At 32.7% G+C, this 23,719-nt stretch overlaps 1 protein-coding gene across 1 annotated transcript in view; it reads right to left on the reverse strand.

Annotated features, from left to right (window-relative positions):
• Positions 1-23,719, reverse strand: part of LOC139500337 (uncharacterized) — a 118,845-nt gene that overhangs the window by 23,845 nt on the left and 71,281 nt on the right. Inside the window, exons 79-98 of the mRNA XM_071289077.1 lie at positions 23,057-23,309; positions 21,838-22,001; positions 20,470-20,655; positions 19,141-19,393; positions 16,706-16,869; positions 16,358-16,537; positions 14,273-14,531; positions 13,346-13,509; positions 12,788-12,955; positions 12,098-12,353; positions 11,499-11,662; positions 10,632-10,808; positions 8,708-8,960; positions 8,188-8,351; positions 5,651-5,824; positions 3,996-4,248; positions 2,846-3,015; positions 2,260-2,436; positions 1,580-1,835; positions 428-588 (exon numbers count right to left, since the gene is read on the reverse strand). Of these exons, the coding sequence (XP_071145178.1) occupies positions 428-588; positions 1,580-1,835; positions 2,260-2,436; positions 2,846-3,015; positions 3,996-4,248; positions 5,651-5,824; positions 8,188-8,351; positions 8,708-8,960; positions 10,632-10,808; positions 11,499-11,662; positions 12,098-12,353; positions 12,788-12,955; positions 13,346-13,509; positions 14,273-14,531; positions 16,358-16,537; positions 16,706-16,869; positions 19,141-19,393; positions 20,470-20,655; positions 21,838-22,001; positions 23,057-23,309 (3,996 nt within the window). The remainder of the gene's footprint in view (positions 1-427; positions 589-1,579; positions 1,836-2,259; positions 2,437-2,845; positions 3,016-3,995; positions 4,249-5,650; positions 5,825-8,187; positions 8,352-8,707; positions 8,961-10,631; positions 10,809-11,498; positions 11,663-12,097; positions 12,354-12,787; positions 12,956-13,345; positions 13,510-14,272; positions 14,532-16,357; positions 16,538-16,705; positions 16,870-19,140; positions 19,394-20,469; positions 20,656-21,837; positions 22,002-23,056; positions 23,310-23,719) is intronic.

Genomic DNA, 23,719 nt, shown 5'->3' on the forward strand with positions numbered 1-23,719 from the left:
AAATAAAAGCAAATATTTCATGTACACTGAAGAGGATTAAAAAATAGACCAAATTAAACAAAATAATTGGTTGAATTTAGTTTCAACTTATCTATAATTCTGTTACAAGAAAATAGAGACATAATTTTCTTACACTTCAAATATTTAAGTAAAAAACAAATTTGATGTTTTTTATATTTTCAAAGGACACATAAGAACTTGAAAGTCATATCATTAATTCTTTTCTACAGTAAACATTTTTTAAATTGAAAAATATGGTGATTAACAAGATTTTTAGGAATTTTAAAGCATATTTTTTTTTTCTATTTCAAAAAATTGTCGACAGGCTTATGAAACAGTTTATAAATTTCTTAAACCACTAAGCCACTGTCATGCTCCTACAGAAAGACAGTCTGATATTTCACACACTACTTTAATTGATTTTTACCTTTCACTCTATATGTATCATCCCATGTACATTTCTTTTTAGGGAACTTGACCCCCTGGATGATAATTTCTGTAAATTCACAACTTCCTGTCTCTAAACAGAAGGAAAAGCTTATATCCATCAAGTAAGCTCCCTCTCCAATGAAGTCCTCTATTTTGTATCTAAAAATTAATTACAAAATCAGTTGTACTATCCTACAGATCTTTTTCTTAACTAAAACTTAGTTAAGAAAATAACGTTAAGTTAAGAAAATGTCAGGTTTACACAATTTTAAGATTGCCCTAACATTTGTAACTTTTTGGATTTTCCTTTTTCAATACATTAACAAAATTACCAATTAACCCTTCTGCTTCTTTTTTTTAAAACAAACATTCAAAATACACTTCTGAAATGATAGTTTTAAATTCTGGTTATTTCTTTTACATTTTCCATACAGTATTATATTTACTTCTCTCTATATATTTTAAATGAAAAGGCCAAAAAGATTCTTTAATGCCAAAGGAAACTTATCGTTTAATTGCATTTAAAATGCTTAAAAGCAAGATCAAGAATCTATCTTTATTTTTTCCATAATTTAAATGTATAACAAATTTTCTATTAATGTTGTTATTTTTAACTTTAGAAAATACATTCTGGTAACAAAATAATTAACAAAATTTCCCATCAAATCACTACATCTATAGAAATATTGTTAACAGTAAGTTTTTAGATAGCAATGTATTAAAAATATTTCAGCTGTTGTTTCTCTAAACCTCAGCAAACTTAAGGTTAAGTATATAATACATAGCTTCAATAAAATATCGAATAAGAAACTGAAGAAGCACTGTAAGTTAAATTTTCAGTTAGAATCAGTCCCTATTAGACATTTGTATTATGCATCAGGGTTTGTGGAAAAAAAATATGTTATATTTGATTTAATTTCAATTGTTTTATACTTTCTTGTAAAAAGGGAGATAATTCAAATGAAAAATCCTGTTCCATTTTCAAGTCCAATATTTAAATTGCAACTTAGCAAGATTTCTCTATTGGTCATCTGATTAGTCATATCATGTTGGTATTCTAGATAATTTGTTTTATTATCAAAATTTGGATATGGAAGGGATATCCAACTTCAGGACTACAAAAATCCTAGCATTCATAAGTAAAACTTACTCCATTTTTCCAACTCCTACGAGGTTGAAACTTTCAATAGTTCCAAAAGCGAAATCCAGTAATTTGTATTCTCTGTACATTGATTCTAATCCAACAGTTATGTCCTGGTAGCAATGGTTTATGTTAATACGGAAGTTCATTGTTTTGTTTGTTAGTGGAATGGTGATACAGCAGTCCAAACCAGTACAAGTGTCAGTGGAAACAGTACAAACAACTCCTGATGGTAGCACAGGGACAGAAACAGGCATTCCACAATCTGCAGATAGGTAATATTTTTTTTAAATGCAAAAAGAAATCCAAAATATCATATTCACAAATAAAGACTTTTTCAATAAGTAATGTATAATACACAACAACAATGGAGAGAAAAAAAAGATAAGTATGTATTCCTTTCCTTAAGAAAATTTTAATTTTCATGGGGGGGGGGGGGGGGGATACAAATTGATTTTTTTCTATGAAATCAATATCAATATGAAACTGTGAAGAAGATATATTAAAATTAACAAGAATTTCAAAATATTTTACATAGAAGTGTGAAATGTAATTTTTTACTGAATTGCCAAGACCCAAAGGCTTGTTTATATAATAAAAAGGATATAAAAACAGTATATAAAACTATCACAAAGGGATGCATTTCACAGTCCAAAATATACAACAGACATCAAATACAAAGAACTTACCATTTTTGACACCTCCAACATTTCCAGAGTAGGTACTACCCTGTTGATCACATGGAGGCTCATACAGATAAGCTGCTATGCCAGCGTCAGACATTAACTTGGATGTTTCTGGTCCCCTCAGAGGTTCGGCTTTAGTTACACTGTTGTCTGTCAGCCATGTTGTCAATCCTTGGAATCCTACAAAACAAAATGGAAATGATATATTTGGTCTTATCAGGGTTTTTTACTGTTTTCTTCCCTGGTTTTCAATTCTTTTCAATCATTTTGTTTTTTTCTGACAATTATCTGCTCATTTCCCATTACATACATAACTTTGTAGTATAATATGATGCATTCCTAGACATAATTTGACAGGATTAAATTTTCAAATCACAAATCACCACAGGCCCTTATCTCTCTTTTATAAATTGTCACAAAAGGGCAGTTTCATGATATATCAAAAATATTACACGTAGAACTTTACTCAAACTTACAAATAATTTTTAATTTAAAACCACTTAGTTTTGAAATTTTTTGTAAGCTGAAAAGGGTCTTTACCACAGGTTCCCCTCTATATAAAAGATTTTGTGAAGATACTCTTGTTTACCTGAATCTAGTCCTGAATTCCAGTCACATGACAATTTAGGAAGTCTGTATTTGTCAAAGATAACGATATCAACTCCACATGGTGTTGTGTCTGTATCTGACTCACGACAAATCTGAAGTTTCATGTCAATCAAATAATCACCCTCCATCTCCAAGTCCCTCACGGTAAACCTGTTTAAAACAAAAATGTGTCCTCAGTACACGAATGCCTCACTCGCACTATCATTTTCCATGTTCAGTGGACCGTGAAATTGGGGTAAAAACTCTAATTTGGCATAAAAATTAGAAAGATCATATCATAGGGAACATGTGTACTAAGTTTGAAGTCGATTGGACTTCAACTTCATCAAAAACTACCTTGACCAAAAACTTTAACCTGAAGCGGGACAGACGGACGAACGGACGCACAGACCAGAAAATATAATGCCCCTCTACTATCGTAGGTGGGGCATAAAAATAAGTTTTAATTAAATCATGTGTGTTTGATCATATTTTTAGTATTTACATTTTTCAAAATTCGTATATATTTAAAAAAGATAATTACAAAATACATATCCTGTGTAATTATCTTTCAGGCTCTATATTAATTACCAACATGAGAAATTATTTCTCCATTTTATTGATTATATAACCAATTAAAAAAAAACATTAAACAAAATAAGAGTAATGTTTTTATTGAAGTCCTAAGATTCAACATATATTCTATATATTTAAAATCTATAAATACATTTCACTTTAAACAGGTTCTACTCCAAATGTACTTTCTCTTTTATCTTAAACATCCTTTATATACAAATCTTTTTTAACTGAATAAGACAGGTGTCAAATGTTTAATTATTGAATGATATACAACAGTTTAATTTTATGGTTTAAAAACATGTCATTGCGAAAACATGAAACCTTTCCACAAAATCAGTTCCTCTTTTTCAAGGTATTTAAATTTTTGCAAGTTCACCTGTCCCATTGTATAAATACAATAGCTACTGTTCTCTATGGAGTTTATTCAATTGGACCTTTAAATTTCTTCTTGAAAAACCAATATTTCATTGATTAATTTAGCTTGATAAAAAATTCAACTCTTAGGGATGAAAATACATTTACCAATAACAGTTTAACTGTACAAGGTTTTCTTAAGTGAAGACAATACTTACTCCATTCTAACATATCCAAACAACCAAACTTCAGTCAGCTGACCCCATTCATAATCAAACAAAAGTGTACTGAATGTTAATTTGTCTATTCCAACGCTTAGTTTGAACAGACATGGGTCAAACTTCACAAATGTCTCAAAACTTTTGCTGATTCTGGTGTCCGACAAACAACAGTAGACAGTTGTACAATCACTGCCAACATTACATACAGCACCCGATAAAGTGGGAAGAGTTGCCATAGACTGTCCACATGCTATGGATATAAAAAGACAAAATTAGCCTCTGAAATGTATATGATTATGAATATATGATCATCTAATTAATCGAACTGATTCTCCTTGATTTTCTTATTATGAAAAAAAAGTTGTTAATAGATCAAAATGAGGAGTTATAATTAGTGATAACAGCTCATGGGAGATTAATAGGTTTTCTTAACATCCGAATTTCATCGATTGCCTTTAGCCATCTTTTTGTGTCATGATTTAAGGCAATAAAAAAATAAAATAGGTATGCCTTGTATGAAATTTTTCTTACAGAATTTCATTATGAACAACCAATACATAAATTCAGTGGAGATAGTACTGTCAAACATACTAACACAAAGTTATCAATTACTATCCACACTAATCTGTGTCCACACTTGTTCAATTATGAACAAGAATGTGTCCATAGTACACGGATGCCCCACTCGCGCTATCATTTTCTATGTTCAGTGGACCGTGAAATTGGGGTCAAAACTATAATTTGGCATTAAAATTAGAAAGATCATATCATGGGGAACATGTGTACTAAGTTTCAAGTTGATTGGACTTCAACTTCTTCAAAAACTACCTTGACCAAAAACTTTAACCTGAAGCGAACGGACGCACAGACGGACGAACGAACGGAGGCACAGACCAGAAAACATAATGCCCCTCTACTATCGTAGGTGGGGCATAAAAATCAAAGTGCTTGTGAGCACTAACTGTAAAGTTTGCATTCAATTTGTAGTCCGAACTAAAAATTAAACATTGCTCTGTATTAAGCATTTGAAGAAAATACCATGAGTTGAAGAATCTTCCTTTGACCATAATTGTTATTGGTTTAACTACAATAATAAACAAATTAAAGGAAGATTACTCCCAATTATTACTTTAAAAGTGACAGTATTGACATTTTTGGAACAAGAAAGATTCACACACCATTCGCAAATTATGTAATTTTCTTGATAAGAGTGGTTATACATAAACAAATCATTTTGTAACTTTATTATCTAAGTACTCTATATATTTCATTGATAAATTTCTTGAAATATACATGGATAGGATGTAAAGAATGTCCTGAATATTGCACTATGCATTTTTGCTCTCAAAAATAGTGATAAGATCTAGAAACTATCAAACAAGTCTCAAAAGGGGTTTGTTTGCATGAATGCAAACTTTACCTCAATACAAAACATATACAGGTCTCTGATTCCATCTGTCTTGTCAAAAATTAAAGATTATCAGTTGATCAAAGTAATCCAAACCTTTTCTAAATCTGCTAAATTGAAATGCACATTGATTTCAGTATCAATAAAACATTTAAACTTTTTTATTTGATATACCCAATATGTACTTAATATGGGTCAGGTTAAGTTAATTATCAATTGCAAAACTATTAACAAAATAACTTACAATTAGTCCATCCATTTGAATGTCCACTGTAAGGAGACGCAGAACTACTACATTGTGTGTCCATCAAAAAATCTCCAATGGCTAACCTCTCTATCAGGGCAGACAGTTGATTGGTATCCAGATTATCATTCACACCTATACCTTTCTCATTTAGGAATCCAAGGAATGAAAAATCTAAAACAAAAAAAGGATTTATTTGAAAATTCAGTTACAAGAAATTTCCACCACCAAACACCAATTATAGAATTAAATTTGCTATTTAATTGTTCTGTTTTGTCAATCTTTGTATTATTTTTCTGTTGACTGTAACACTAAGAATTATAAATATTACAAGTCGTTTAAAAATATTATAACTCCCTTGGTAGACTTATTGCACATAAAGACTTCAAAACATTTAGATCCATAAAACATTTCATTGGGTTGAGTAGTTAATTAACTAGCTATCCTATTCGGCTGTGAATAGCATGCATTAGTGTAATTCTTCCATTCACATCCCTGTTTTAGGGATCCCCCCCCCCCCCAAAAAAAAAGGCATCGATAGGGAACTTATAAACCATGTATTTAATCATCATTAAAGTCTATTAAAGATAAAAAGATGAAAATAATATAAAAGTTTGTTTGTTCAATAAAATCTCTTTTGTAATATTTTTGTATTGGTTATTGTGCTTAAGACCTTTCGGTTTTCATGCACTAACACATTTGACATTGTTTGCTTTCAAAATCTTTGACCTTTAGCTGAAATTGTTATCATTTGCGTTTTTACATTCTAAGTTAAATCATCCTGATGTCTAAATACCTGCTTGGACATAATTATTCTTCCATTCACATGGTGCTTTTGGTAGGGCTGTACTTATCAGGACAGGGACAGTTATTTACCTGCTTGGACATAATCATTCTTTCATTCACATGGTGCCTTTGGGAGGGCTGTACTTATCAGGACAGGGACAGTTATTTACCTGCTTGGACATAATCATTCTTCCATTCACATGGTGCCTTTGCTAGGGCTGTACTTATCAGGACAGGGATAGTTATTTACCTGCTTGAACATAATCATTCTTCCATTCACATGGTGCCTTTGGTAGGGCTGTACTTATCAGGACAGGGACACTTATTTACCTGCTTGGACATAATCATTCTTTCATTCACATGGTGCCTTTGGTAGGGCTGTACTTATCAGGACAGGGACAGTTATTTACCTGCTTGGACATAATCATTCTTCCATTCACATGGTGCCTTTGCTAGGGCTGTACTTATCAGGACAGGGATAGTTATTTACCTGCTTGAACATAATCATTCTTCCAATCACAAGGTGCCTTTGGTAGGGCTGTACTTATCAGGACAAGGACACTTATTTACCTGCTTGAACATAATCATTCTTCCATTCACATGGTGCCTTTGGTAGGGCTGTACTTATCAGGACAAGGACACTTATTTACCTGCTTGAACATAATCATTCTTCCATTCACATGGTGCCTTTGGTAGGGCTGTACTTATCAGGACAGGGACAGTTATTTACCTGCTTGAACATAATCATTCTTCCATTCACATGGTGCCTTTGGTAGGGCTGTACTAATCAAGATAGGGATAGTTATTTACCTGCTTGGACATAATCATTCTTCCATTCACATTACTAATCAAGATAGGGATAGTTATTTACCTGCTTGAACATAATCATTCTTCCATTCACATGGTGCCTTTGGTAGGGCTGTACTTATCAGGACAAGGACAGTTATTTACCTGCTTGAACATAATCATTCTTTCATTCACATGGTGCCTTTGGTAGGGCTGTACTTATCAGGACAAGGACAGTTATTTACCTGCTTGGACATAATCATTCTTCCATTCACATGGTGCTTTTGGTAGGGCTGTACTTATCAGGACAAGGATAGTTATTTACCTGCTTGGACATAATCATTCTTCCATTCACATGGTGCCTATGGTAGGGCTGTACTTATCAGGACAGGGATAGTTATTTACCTGCTTGAACATAATCATTCTTCCATTCACATGGTGCCTTTGGTAGGGCTGTACTTATCAAGATAGGGACAGTTATTTACCTGCTTGGACATAATCATTCTTCCATTCACATGGTGCCTTTGGTAGGGCTGTACTTATCAAGACAGGGATAGTTATTTACCTGCTTGAACATAATCATTCTTCCATTCACATGGTGCCTTTGGTAGGGCTGTACTTATCAGGACAAGGACAGTTATTTACCTGCTTGAACATAATCATTCTTCCATTCACATGGTGCCTTTGGTAGGGCTGTACTTTTCAGGACAGGGATAGTTATTTACCTGCTTGAACATAATCATTCTTCCATTCACATGGTGCCTTTGGTAGGGCTGTACTTATCAGGACAGGGACAGTTATTTACCTGCTTGGACATAATCATTCTTCCATTCACATGGTGCCTTTGGTAGGGCTGTACTTATCAGGACAGGGATAGTTATTTACCTGCTTGAACATAATCATTCTTCCATTCACATGGTGCCTTTGGTAGGGCTGTACTTATCAGGACAGGGACAGTTATTTACCTGCTTGAACATAATCATTCTTCCATTCACATGGTGCCTTTGGTAGGGCTGTACTTATCAGGACAGGGACAGTTATTTCACATGTTCCATTTGTCTCCATACAAATACTCATCTCTAGGTCTACCATAAACTTCCTTTCTGCTTCAAGATTTTCAATTCTGAATCTGAAAAAAAAATTTGAAACCTTTACTCATTTGAAACAAATGTTCTTAATGCTGTTTGGATCACTAAAAACCTAATATAGTCTTACATTTTACTTCTAAGGTCTTTACATATCTTTTTAAATTCATGACTTTTACTATGATGTCAATCATGTCAGTGAACTATCAATTTTCTTCAACTTTAACAGACTGCCTTAGCTTCAAGTCAAAGTGTTTTATATCTAAGTACCAGCTTATAAGTCAATCAAAACTTAATTGTATATTTTAAAATTGACCGACTTCAGATGATATATGTAAAATTATACCTAGCCTGGGTTTAGCAGCCTATTTTCAATTATTCTTTAAATACTAGTACTTACTCCAGACCAATTACTCCATGTAATTTTACTTTTTTGACTTCACCATAAGTATATCCAAACAAACTGATAGTAATTTCAAGCTTCTCAATGCCAATGATCATCTTACGGTTACAGGGATCCAGTTTTAACTGTGTGTTAACATTCCTATCGATCCTTGGGAAGCTGCTACAACAGGTTATACCAGTACAAGAGCTGTACAAATGACAGATGGTACCAGATTGCAACACTGGTAATTCTACATAATCTTCACAAGCTGAAGACAGAAAAATATAGAATAAAATTTATTTAAAACTGACTGATGTAAACATCAAAAATGTCATCTTGTATACTTTTGGCCTCTGAAAATGATTAATAAAAAAACCATGTTGAATGATCTTACATTTATCCTAATTGTTACGGTCATAGCAAACACTACATCCAAAAAATATGTTTGTCGAAAACTGTTGTTCAATTTCAAGCATTTTAAATTACAAAATTTGTCAAGTTTCAATTCACTTTTATTCATATATTACAATTTATAATTTTAATTCATTTTATTAATTAATACCTTACTAGCTTTTTTTTCCACGTCAATTTTCTAGTTTTAACAATACACAACTTTTCCAGCAAATTACAATATCAACTAATCTGAATAGTTACAAAATAGCCAATCCCGGATAAAAGAGTATGAACAATGAACTTAGGCCTATTGTGTTTTATTTTTGTACTATCAATTCCAAGTTTACTTTCCACAGCAGTCACTGAGACTCAGAGTGAGAGAAGGTATTTCACTTCATATCTTATCACCTATTTTCCTACGTTTATTCTAGGAGGAACCCCTTTCCTAACTCTTTAAATATTTAATTTCCTTTGGGTCAGTGATTATGACTCCTTTCCGTACACATTCCTCGGTTTAAATTGTGATCGTTTTTTATATAATACGACGTTTATCGACAGAACGAGTTAATTTTTCTCGACGTGTTGTGGTATTTTGATTCAGAATTCACGGAAGCTGCTTCCGGTAGGGAGACAACTCGAAACGATAATATGGAAGACTCCAATTCGCCTGAAGGGGTGTTGTAGTTACACCTGTACGATGTTGACTACATTTATTTTAATTTAAATGATGCATATGATTTAAAATTATGCAACAACAATAACCCTCAATAGCAGCCATACATAGAAAGGATTACATGAGTTTTAAATTAATCAATTGAGTGGGGAATCCAGAGCAACCATTCAATCTAATACCCCTTGAAGTCAAGAAAGCTATACGCATGCGCATAATTAACTAACCAAACCTTGGAGCAAGAACGTATATTAAATGTTAATTAAACGACCTAGATGGTTCTCTATTTCTTTATGGAAGTACAATATCAAATATCAGTTTCATAATGGTGACATATAAAAAAAACTCCACTTTAGTTCTTATATGACAGAAATAGATTTATCGGAATTCAGAGAACTCTCACATTTTGATCAAAACTGAGGAATTCCCTCTGACTTGTTTCTAAATTTATAAACACACTAAATATAAATACTGCTTAATTCTGATTTTCCGTGTTGTTAAAAACACGCATATAAATCAAGGGAAATATCAAACATGAAGATTATGAAAAGAATATTATAGGAAAGTTGTTCAAGTTCAATCCCTTTGTTTGTTTTTACCTTTTAAAGCAAGACAATCATAAGAATCTGAGATGGTCCTTAATGTTTAGAATAAAACGATTGACGTGAGGGCATGGCCCTGAGCCAATGGTATAAGTCTACAGATTGCTTGAAAGCAATCGTATCCCAAAAACTATAGCACATAGTTATATTATGCAGTTTACTGTTATCCTTTACAGTGTGATATTAGGATATTATATTCTATCAGTTCAATCATATAAGATAGTATAGTTTAGTCACATGACAATCATGTGATAACCACAGACTATATTCTTACCTCTGTTCCATCCTTTATCATTGGGATGGTATGGTATGACAGTTTGATCACAAGCATCGTCCATCATGTAAGGTGCGAGAGCTGTATCGTGCAGCAATTGAGCAATAGTGTGGACATCCAGGGGTACACTGTTAGTAGGTACACTCTTCTTATCTAAGTAATCATTCAGGCTGAATCCTGAAAACAAATACAGATTTTAAGCATCTGTTGTGTACCTTGCAAACAAAATTCTTAAAAGGAAAACATTATTTCTTCAAGTTTTCTGTGTAGGATTATAAAAAGTGTATGAAAAATATCCATGATTAAAAAAAATTTGTGGACGCAAACTGTGAATCTATTTTTAACACATTGTACTTTTGGCAAATTAAAGAACCTTTGTGAGTGCGCTCACATACCTCACGTAGTATATTGAAGCAAATAAGTTCAAAGGAGCGTAACTCCTAAAAAAAAAATTGAATCTTAATTTCCTGTCGCTTTGCACATCTATATAGTATGTCCTTATTATCTAAAAAGGTTTCATGAAATTCTGTTGTGTGGTTTCAGAGGAGTTGCGATGACAAGAAACAGGACTGACGGACGGACAGACAGACGGACGGATGGGTCAGAAACATTATACCCTCTGCAACTTCGTTGCGTTTCGTTGCATGGGGTATAATAAATGCAAATCATTTTGTACTGACAGTATATGTTAAGGTTAATTGTACAGGATTCTGTTCCCATGATAGGATTTTCCAATGGTTAACCAAATGACATAAGATTCTAGTTTTCACATGGTTGATTTTTGTTGATACCACATCATAGACAAAAAATCATAAAAAAAAATAATATTGTGTAAACACACCTTAAGGATTGATCAGATTTACTTACCAGGAATGACAAACTGTGAATCATAATCACATTCTGTTTTTGGTAACCTGTGATCCTCGAATACACCGGTAAACACTTCACACGTCCCTCCTGATTCTAGACAGACTGATATATTCATAGAAACAACATATACTTTATCTGCTGTTAGATCATCTACCACAAAACTGAAATTACAAATAAATAAGATATGGATTGGGTGTACATACAGACTCTTGGTCATAAAACCTAAATCAGTAATTGGAGTACAAAATTTGTGCTTAAAAACCAAATCCAGTATTTTGATTGGTTTAATTCTGAATCTGAGAATAATAATTGTATTCATATTTTTTATGAGTGCAAGACCAGAGAAAAATGATATGCAACTATGACATCAACAATGATTGTTTCATCTATTATGAAAAATCCCCAAAGCTTTAGTAAATGACTCACTTAGCAGGATTAATCTAAAGATAAACTCATAATCATTCCCAAAGGCTGAAATGCAGATTCCTAAAAAATTCCGATTTGAATGAAGCATGCTCTTTTTGCTTCTCAAAACTGCTCCCTATATTTGACAAAATGAGAACAAAAAGTGACAGACTTTTACTTCCAATACTTACTCTAGATTAAAAACTTCATTCATGGCATAATGTTGCACTGTACCAAAGCTAAAGTCAATGAGTGTATAGTCTAAATCAATACCCTCCAGTCCTATATATATTTTGTAGTTACAAGGATCCAGTCTAACATATCCATTGAAGGTCAGTCCGAGGCTTGTAGAATCCACACAACAATCAACAGCTGTACATGATGAGTCAATGTGACATGTGGTATCGCTACCCAAATTTGATAAAGAACTGATAGGATCAGCACAATCTAAAAAAAAAAAGAATTTGCTTGTGTCATATTGTTTAGAGCTTGACCCTTTATGTAGTTGCTTGACAATCATCTGTATGCTATAAGGTCAATTTAGGATGTGTTTTATGGTTGACCTTTTGTTGTCACATTAACATTTATTGGTTTTGTTAACAAATAAAAATTTGTAAAATTTTGCAATGACTGCATACAATAAAAAATGTATTGCTTCTATCATTACAATAAATATTCATCCAAGATCAGTACAAATATCATTTTAATTCTAATACAAGATAATATTGTAATACTGACAATTGAAACCATATATTAATTTTATTACACTAATTTTTTAGCCTTTGTCCTGTTTTAAAATGTTGTCTTTTGATATTTCTTTTCAAAATTGCTAAAAATGTTCTCCAGTTTTCACCATTTATCCAATTAAAAATAACACTCACCATTTTTCCAGTTGTTTCCATCAGCCCCAGTGTAAGGAGTTGCAGTCCTACTACATGGGTTCCTCTTCATGTACTGTGAAATACCAGTCAAGCGTAGAATATCTGACACATGATGATCATCCAGAGTAGAAATACTATTGTCATTCTTATACTGAGTCAGAGAAAAGTCTGAAAAGAAAATGGAATTCTATTTTAAAGTCAATTAAAGAAACTGTCACCAGGCTTATATTAATTATACCTGTGTTTTCAGTTATCTAATACTCAACTTTTTCTCCTTTTCTTCCTTGTCCTTTAATATTATTACTGCAACCACATTTTTAGGCCAATGAGCTTCCATTATTTGATTAAGTAAATTATTTCAAAATGCAAAGTGTGGTCCCATTTCTTTGATGGGAAATTTTGTGTTAAAAACATTAGTGATGAACAGACAGATATCAATTACTTATACCTTTTTTGTCAGTCTCATTGAATCCATTTCAGCTGATAGGAGGAATTTATGAGACTGACATAAAGACTTTTCATTCTCTTTTCTTTCCTAACAATATTCTGAATACCTACCATTTTGTAGGAACTTTTTGTCCCAGTCACACACTTTCTTTGGTAGTCTGACTTTATCAAAGATATTGTAAACAGTTCCACATGGCTGATTAGCCTCCCAACATAAACTCAGCTTCATAGAAATCAGGAATGCAGGCTCAGCATACAAGTCATGGAGAACAAAACTGGAAAAATAATTCATCTATTTATAAAACAAAGCCTGAAAGTAATGCCTTCCAAAAAGCCATCTTCATAGAATCAAATTAAAACAAAACAAAAGATTTGGTTGCATATTATACACACTTTTTTCACCCAAGACATATAGTTGATGGAGGAGATGCATATTATACACAACTGCAGACGTTTTTTTTTTTTTTTTTTATATAAATGATTACAAGTGGGTCTCATTGGGGTCTAAGCGTGACACGGGATTGCCGATTTTTTGTAAGCGCGACACCTGAAAGTCAAATTATTGTGCCTTGAAAACAGGAAATGAAGTCTAGCGGGACACGGGAAATTACAAAAAAATGAGATTTGCTTACGTACATAGTATAAGCAGAATACAGGAATCTGACAAAACAGTAAGTGGGATCGGGGATCAGGACTCCCCATTGAGACCCCCTTACAATGGCTTATCAATTTTACATGCAATGAAAAAAACAAACAAAAAAGCTTGTACCATGTTAAAGCAACATAATTATCACATTCTAAATCTTTCATGTATAATTGTCATAGTTTTATGGACATTACTGTGGAACCATTATCATCCATCAGGTACTAATTGTCATGGTTAATATTTACCACAAACTAAAGGGGTCAACAAAGTACTAATTTTTATCGTTTGTAATTTTTCCTCAAACCACTAAATATAATTCATTGTTTTAAATTGCCTCAGTTACACAAATCCTTAAAATGAATGGTATATAACTTTAAGAATTATAAAATCACCTCATTTTAAAAATTCCATTTAGGTCAACATCTGTCCATTCTCCCCATTGATATCCTTTGAGTGTTCTTTGGTATTGCTGACGTTCAATTCCAACTTTTAACATATAGTCGCACTGCTCTAGTCTCATATAGAATTCAAATGTTTTACCGATGAATGGTACGTCTAATGCACAACTCAATCCCCGACAGGTGCTCTCTAGATTACAGGATATTACAGACTGGTCCATTTGAAGGAGAGTTACAGGGGCCTCAGTACACTCTGAAAGGTAATTTTGTATGTTAACATTGATAGATAGGTGATCAGTGTTCTCCCCAGAAATTTTGGATAGCATCACATTTTGTGTAAAAAAAAATAACTGTATTTTTTTTTAATTTCATTTGTCGCGTCGCGTTGATGCTCTATTTCCTTTATATGTTTTTGTTTATCTTGTTCAATTCATAACTGAGAATACAATTAAACTATAACAACAAAAACAGTTGTTTCAGTTTATGTTTTCTTTATTCATTTATAGTTACAGAATTATTTTTTTCCTCTTGTGCCAAATAAAAATAAATATGTGCTTTCAGTTACCCAACACATAAGTCAAATGAATGAATGGTTCATTATAGTGCAACCTGTATATATACAAAACTAAATATCTATTACACAAAATTAACTATTTTAAGTAAAGATAAAGTAGCCAAAGTAGCAAAAAAAATATCAATTTAAAAACTTTTTTTTATCATGTTTATGAAATTCATTGTTTCATGGCACTCAATGAATAAGTCCCTGTTGTTTCTTATCTTTACATCAAAATGATATATATATATGTATTTTTAACAAAGTTATCTAACAAATAGTCTATTAATGCGTAGTTTTCTCTATTGGTATATTTTTTCTGTCTACTGTCCGTCTGTTGTCATTATCGTGAAAATGCGGATTTTTGTCATATCTGGTCCGGTTCCGATCCGTAGTTTACACAAAAGTGTGCAATGGCGGCCGTAGAAAAATTTACGAAAATGAGTCCGAGAATAAACATTGTTTGACAAGAGATTGTGAATGAATAAGACGCTTTTAATGCATTAAATGCATTAAACATAAACTTAAGCCAATTATGATCACTTTTTAAAGAAGTATAAAACTTATTTTAGCTCAAAACCAAAATTCTCGCTTTCGTATTACCGGAAGAGAAAGAAAGTATTTTTTGGAGAGTTGCAATAAACAACCTTTTAAAAAAAAATCGTTTTAATCTTTGAAATTTCGTAATACTAAACATAGATTTCGAATTGTTTTTGTGATTGCATTTTTCCATGTCGAAATTGGTGATTGCAGACACACCACGTGGTATTAGTCATGTCACAAGTGTCAGCTTGGGATATTCGCATCCAAACAGTTATCACCCTGAGGGCAATTAACACCTGGCTATTTAATCTCTTAATTGCCTTTAGTGTCCGACTTAAAGGGATTACAATTAAAGGTGATATAATTTTTATGATCATAATCGATAACAGATGAAAGTTCAAAATTGAGGACAAGTAAAATAGCATCTTCAAAATAATTATAGCGTCGCGGGAATAATTATAGCGTCGCGGGAATTATTATAGCATCACGGTGAAAAAATATAGCGTCGCGGTACCGCGACGCTAAAACGGCCTGGGGAGAACACTGGGTGATTGGATGTGAAATATCACATGTCCTTATTTCTAAGTAAAGGCATCAACCTCTCTCTTTAGTCTCTTTTTGGTTCAGGGTTTTTTTCAATTATTCTCATGATATATTATTCACCCACTTTCCCATCCTAACAATCAGGTCTGGTTTTTTTTCTTTTTCTTCTTTTAATTAACTCCAATAATCCACCAAATCAATGCACTTAGGGTACGAAGACAGATTTTGCAGACTCAAATTAATTCTGTGATATATAAAATTCTAGTAGGTTGTCCTATAATCTTCTTACAGCCCAAACCCACAAGGATACACAATATCCCTTTATTTTTCCTCTAATATTCCTCTTAAACACTTCCCAATTAGTGTAGTTCTTAACATCACCAACTTAGTCAGTCTTTTTTTTTTTTTTAAAGTGGTACAATTTTTTTTTAAACACATACCTGAACTCCAACCAAGATAGGCTGCTGCATATGTACCAAAGGGGTCATCTCTAGATACCATAGGACTGAGTAAATATTCTCCTATCTGTGATGCCTCCATTAAGGAAGACACCGCAGAGGAATCCAAGTTAGACCCTGGTGTCAAAGAATTGTCCAAATACCACTGATTAAGAGACCAACCTGAAAGATGAAGATACATTTGTATTAAATCTTCTTCTGCAATGTCCTTGAAAATGTCCTTGAAATACTATTTCTGATATCATAAATACTATCAAGCTATTGTCATTACTCTAAATGATCAATCTTTAAAAGATGAATTTATAATGCAATACAATAATTGTTGCATACTTGGATTTGGATATCCTCTAAACCATGGACACACCATCTTTGGTAATTTGGTATTCAGTACTATTGTATCTTGCAAGTCACATGGTGTAGGGTCATTGAAGCAAATCTTAACTTTCATATCCACAAGGTAGACCATTTCACCAACCAAATCTGTTATTTTGTACCTGTTAAGAAATTAATAGAGAACATCAAGTCTTTTTCTAGTGTTTCGTATTCATATTTGTTTTTATCAGCCATTATTCTCTATTCTGTCCCATCCAGACCCTGTTATTTTGTTTTCATGTAGCATAGAAGAAAAAGATTTTTTTATTGCATCATGTACATAAAATCCAAACTTTAGAAATATGAAATAATAACACATAGCAAAAAAAGAAATGACATATACATGAATATTACTTAAATTTGATTTTTGATTTTTGGTGTTTTAATGCCACTTTTAAGCACCCCTTTTGGGCTATTTCGTGGCGGCCAGTTTTTATTGGTGGAGGAAGCCGGAGTGCCCGGAGAAAACCACAGACCTTCGATAGGAAATATTATTTAAAGATTTAAAATATGCAAACAAATATAATTATAAACCTATATCAAAGTTGAAAAATATGCGAAGAAGTCTTATAAAATGTTCAAAACAATACATTTCAATTGAAAGAGTGTAGAAATCCTTGATAACTATTCTATTTAAGCTTCATATAACTATCAATCAGCCCAGGGGGGTTACTGACTACCCTTTCGGGTATAACTGTGCCGACAGCACTTGCCAAATCATACCCTGTTCTAACCAAAAAACATTGAAAAACATACCCTGTTCTAAACAGAAATATTGAAAAACATACCCTGTTCTAGACAAGTTCAGAAAATGTATACCCTGTTCTAGACACGCTCAGAAAATGTATACCTTGTTTTAGACAGAGACCTGTATCTTAAACAGTTAAATTAGCAATCCTGTTCTAGACAATTACTTTGTTTAAAAAAAGACCCTGTTCTCACCAGCAGGGCATGAAAAATTGACCCTGTTCTAACCAGCAGGACATGAAAAAGGGACCCTGTTCTAACCAGCAGGGCATGAAAAAGCGACCCTGTTTTGCGGCACACTTGTACCACTAAAAATATAGGAAGTAACCCCCCCCCCCCCCGGGTCAATCAGTCTCTTACAAGGGTCCAGAAACGGTCTTATATGCCAGTCTTGTCCTAAACTGTAAGTGTATGTCCTAAACGTGGAATTGGGATTTAGGACAAATTTTATTTTTTAACAGAAATAATTTCGGTCATTTCGTTGAGATCGAGTTTCTAAATCGCCATTTTGAACTTGTTTTTGTTTTGTTATCCCTTTCCTGTAATTAAACTGCCACTCCAGTATAGTGTTATAATCCTGAGGGCCCTCCTAATAACTATATTAATGCCTCAGGGAAGTATTGGCTAATGATCACTATTCTCTTTACCTGTGTTTTTAATTCACGTCTGGCTATTGATCACAAGCTCAGAACTAATATTATAAAGAAATTAAAATTCCATAACAACTGTTTTCATTATTTAATTACTTTTCAGCTAAAACAATTGTCAATTCTGATTTAAAATTTAATTAAAACTTGATTTAATGTACGGAGACAAAAGTATTTTGTCACTACTAACACACATGCTTTGTTTACTATGTAATACGCATGTCGAAATCCTCTTCCACAGATTAGACACTAAATCGTAAATTCAAAATGATTTCATGCTAAATAAAGCAAGTGCAACTATTATCATTCATATTCAAACACTATCAAAGGTAAAAAATTAAAAAGCCGATGATTTCCTGTGAATTTGATTTAAACAAGACTAAACCAGGAAATGAGTCCAGAATTGCTCGTTTTAGAATTTCGCAAAACATCCAGTTTCAATTTTTGTCTTCAAAATCGAAAGAAACGCAAGACATGTCTGAGAAATTTATCATTTTGAGTCATTAAAATCATTCATTTTTAAACTGTTGCCTTCCCTTAATTGCTCTTAAACAATTTTGGAAAATGGTAGGAAAATTCATGAAGTAAATGCAATGCAAGCAACAGTAAAACAAGTTCATTGAGGCTACGAGTATGAGCATACTCAGTATAACAGTAATGTGATTTTGACAATCTTTTTTTGAAAAAGGCCACCAACTTTTAAGTTATCTCAAAATGACCGAAATTAGGTGAAAAAAATTCCAGTTCCTTGGTCTCTTACATATCTAAATAAATTGGAAACTTTGTGACCCTAAAACCAAAGGTTATCATAATTTCATTTATTTCAAATAAAAATCTCTTAAGATAACAAGTCTTCACAAAAATAAACAACTCATATTTAACTATTATATTTTTTTAGATACTTGAACATCAAAACATAATATAATCTAAAATAAATTTTACATGCAAAAAAATATATTTGACTTTGCCATAACTGAAAGAAAGAGCAAATGTACTCACTCAATTTCAATAACTCTGTCAATATGGAAATACTGTGTCGTCTCAAATGTAAAAGTGTAAAGTGAAAAGTCAAACTGGTACTTTTCTATACCAATGTCAAGTTTCTGTGTACAGGGATCCAGTTTGAGGAAGACATTGAAGTTTCTATCAACAGTTGTAGAATGTAGACAACATGATATACCAGTGCAGGTATCATATAAGTGACAAACACTATTACTTCCTAGAGTTGGTAGATCTACTGCTGATGTACAACCTGAAATATAAAAATGTAAATAGTTTGAAATAGCTGTCTGTGAAAATTAGCTAATGGTGAGTTGCAAAACCTTACATGTTTTTTTTTAAACAAATATTACTATTTTAGCCTATGCTGGGCCATTTTCTGATCACTTCTTTTTTTATTTTTCATGCGACACCCAAAGGAGTAAGTTCGATAACGGCCATATTTGGCCCCAATTATAAAGTTCAATGTCACAACACAAAAAACGTTTTAAGTTGACTTAAAGACATGGGAGAAAGTTAAATAGAACAATTTTTGGCCAAGTTTAATTCTGACACGTTGATTTTTACATCCCAAATAGGTCAAAATAGGAGATTTTGATGAAATTTGACAAAATCGGCTGAATTTCAACCAAGTTTATGACCAGGAAACATAGAGCGCAGGCGTCGACAAACTAAATATTCAAATAAGACATGTGAAATGTCATCACAAACATTATTTTAAAAGATCTTTGTTGTCGACGTATGCGCTCTATGTTTCCTGTCCAATAATCTATGGAAATTTACCCATTTTCTTTGATTTTTTCGTGGAAAATCAATATGAACACAACTTGTGACGTCATAATGAAACGCAGGAACGTAAATTTTCAACAAAATGGCTTATTTCCTATCTAGTCACTGTATTAGCTATAATTTATTGTGATATTGGTTAATAAATCCTAAATTAGAATTTACGCTAATAAAGGGGGCCATTTTAGGACCTTACCGAACCTACTCCTTTTGGCATACTATAGTATTTTGTTTTTATGACTTTCTTTGTAAGTTCTATTGAATAATTCTCTATATTCAAAGCAATGTGTGCAAAAGCTTAACCTAGACAGATTTTATTACATTAAAAGTATTCCGCACTGCAAAACTACCACAAAATTTTAATGACGGTCGACATTAATTTTTTTTATTGTCTTGTGTTTTGCAGTTTATGTGAGCTGCAAATGGATAATTATAATTCTAAAAACTTTAAAAGTGTCTAGTTTAGTCTTTGGTACTTCATATTGCAAGTAACATGTTTTGTTGACCTACATAATTAAACTCTTTTCAGTTTACTTTAATTACCTGCGTCTTTTGTCCAGCCGTTAGTTGGGGACGCATAAAGTGGATCTGACATTTGACACTGATCAGCTGTTGTTTTCAGTAAACTGGCTACTCCCAGGTATTCCAAGAGTTGTGAGGATACTAATGAGTTCAGTGGTGTACTTGTGGAATATCCTTGTCCAGTCAGGTAGGAATTCAAATTGAACCCTTAAAACAAATCAAATGCATATGTTTGATGTTAACCATTTTAAAAATTAGAGGTAAAAATATTTAACTTAAATTTCCATTAATGACAACTTAAAACTGAGGTTTAGTTGTTAATTGCACTTTTCCTGAGGGATATGGAACAGTGATAATGCACTTTTTTTTTTGCTTTCAAGTATTGAGTTGTCAAAAAGGTACATTATATCAAAATTCTTGCATTGTTTTAAGGAATATTAAAAATCAAAGTTTCCTTTACATATTTAAGCTTGAATTCAGTTTTAAAAAAGCAAGTCACAAATGAACATGTAATGTGTTAAGTGTAATTTTCTCCACATCATTCTACAGACAAGACAAGACAAATTAAGAAATAATTCCTTCATGTCATGCTCTATGCTCATTTTAACATGGGTAGGCATTATATTTGTCGATATTTTACACTGAGCGTTAGTGAGGTGTAAAATGTGGTCAAATATAATGCCTACCCATGTTAAAATGAGCATAGAGCATGACATGAAGAAATTATTTCGATTCTAATAGGACAATACAGTATTTTTATGGGTCGAAGCGTACGAAATTACCGTAAAAATGTTTGGCTGTTCCCGTTTCCTCCTTGAGGAGTCTGTGCATTGCATTTCATATTTGATAAGTTTAAAAACTACGAGCAGGATAAATATATGTTGTTTCATAAAAATATATCATAAAACTTTATGTTAGCTGCCTAAATGTATATATTTTAAAGGATAATGATGGAAATAACGTTAATTTAAACAGTAAGTTTGTGCGCATGTGTCAAACATATTTTGTGCTCATTAGAACACGGCTTTGTTTACAAAGCGTAATAAGGACGTCATATTAGAATACTTTATTAAAGTCTCACCACTTGTTACATATAAAATATACAGCTTTTTAAAACACAAGTTAACAACAAGAGCCACTCTATAAAGAGTTATGAGAGACTATAAAACAATTTTTCTTAAATTATAATACAAATACAAGTCAACTATCATGATTATAAAATACATTTTCCCTTATTAAAATTTCATAGCAGATTTTGGCAGTATAAAATACCATATTTTCATTTGTAAAAAGAAATATAAATTTTTCATTATCAGACATATGTAAAAATTTCTCATCAACAATACTAGCATGGTTAAAAATACATTACGAATATCTGAATATACAGACCTGGAATAACATATCCTCCAGTCCAGTCACATGGTTGTTTAGGAATCTTTACGCCATCAAATACAGTGTAAGAATAACGACAATCTCCAACAGTTTCAAAACATATACTGATCGTCATGTACAACAAGTAAACTTTCTCAGCTGTCAACTCCTCTGCTTTGTACCTAGAATATAAAATGATATAATATGAATGATGTACAAAATAAAAAAAAATGTTTTCTTAAAGGACATGACTGTTCAAAAGCGAAAAGCTGAAATGATTCTATCAATTTTTTGGTATCTTGTAAAATAAAAAATTTCCAAGAGCTGTTCAGATAATTGTAAGTTGAAATCACAAACTGTTGACACAGATATGTCTCACATGGGACACAAAATTTAACAATTTTTGATGCTGCTATAAATGCCAAAAACAGTATGTTAGACAGCTTTATTCAGACGACTTTATGTTGATAGCACCTGATAAAGCCTTTGTACAAATGCCAATGAACATTCAATTATTTTACATTTATCTTGTGACACTCACAAAAAAACTTGCACACAAAAACTTGTCTAACTTTATACAAATCAATGTCTCTCCGGTGCTAAAAGATGAGGTATAGTTTCCATCTGCAAAAACAAATCCATTCAAAAAACAAGTTTTGTTTAAATTGTCTACAATTCCCGACTGAATAAAATATTTGTTTTTTATTAAGTATATCATCACTAAAAAACTTACTGTAGTCTGAGCAGATTGTCTAAAGTGACCGTCTGCCAACTGCCTTGTGTACTTACTGTAGTCTGAGCAGATTGTCTAAAGTGACCGTCTGCCAACTGCCTGGTGTACTTACTGTAGTCTGAGCAGATTGCCTAAAGTGACCGTCTGCCAACTGCCTTGTGTACTTACTGTAGTCTGAGCAGATTGCCTAAAGTGACCGTCTGCCAACTGCCTTGTGTACTTACTGTAGTCTGAGCAGATTGCCTAAAGTGACCGTCTGCCAACTGCCTTGTGTACTTACTGTAGTCTGAGCAGATTGCCTAAAGTGACCGTCTGCCAACTGCCTTGTGTACTTACTGTAGTCTGAGCAGATTGCCTAAAGTGACCGTCTGCCAACTGCCTTGTGTACTTACTGTAGTCTGAGCAGATTGCCTAAAGTGACCGTCTGCCAACTGCCTTGTGTACTTACTGTAGTCTGAGCAGATTGCCTAAAGTGACCGTCTGCCAACTGCCTTGTGTACTTACTGTAGTCTGAGCAGATTGCCTAAAGTGACCGTCTGCCAACTGCCTTGTGTAAATTCCAGTAATGTAACATTGATATTTCTTTTCTCCAGTCCAATACTAACAGAGTAACTACAGGGATCCACCAAGACAAAGGCTTCCAACTTTCTCCCAAGATAACCAATGTTAGAACAGCACTGAGCACCAGTACAGTAACTTGGTAACCTGCACCGTGTGTAGGCTGGTAACTGTGGTAGTGTTATAAGTTCTCCACAAGCTGTAAAGTAATTTGTTGAAAATGTACTTACAAATTAATATGTTGAATTGATAATTAACATCATGTGGCAAATAGTACATGATGTAAGACCCATATAAATGTGATATGAAAAGGAACCCTTCTTTGAACTAGACTGAAATGCTGAGACAAATTTTTAAAGTGCTAGTTCACAAGGTAACTGGTCGCAGGCATGCCCGTCATCCTACCTGGACACATTATTATGACTCCAAGTAGACCAATCTTTGCTTCAATATATACATGCTGTTACAAGCATTTGGATATTTCTTTGAGATTTACTCCAAACTTTATTTTATTACTCTTGAGTAAAGTATGCATTAGATTTATTATTTTTTTAATATTAACATGAAGTCTGTCAATTCATTTATTGTTTTCAAACATGTGGTCTCATA

This window comes from Mytilus edulis, chromosome 13 (genome assembly GCF_963676685.1).
Source record: "Mytilus edulis chromosome 13, xbMytEdul2.2, whole genome shotgun sequence".
Taxonomy (NCBI): Eukaryota; Metazoa; Mollusca; class Bivalvia; order Mytilida; family Mytilidae; genus Mytilus; species Mytilus edulis.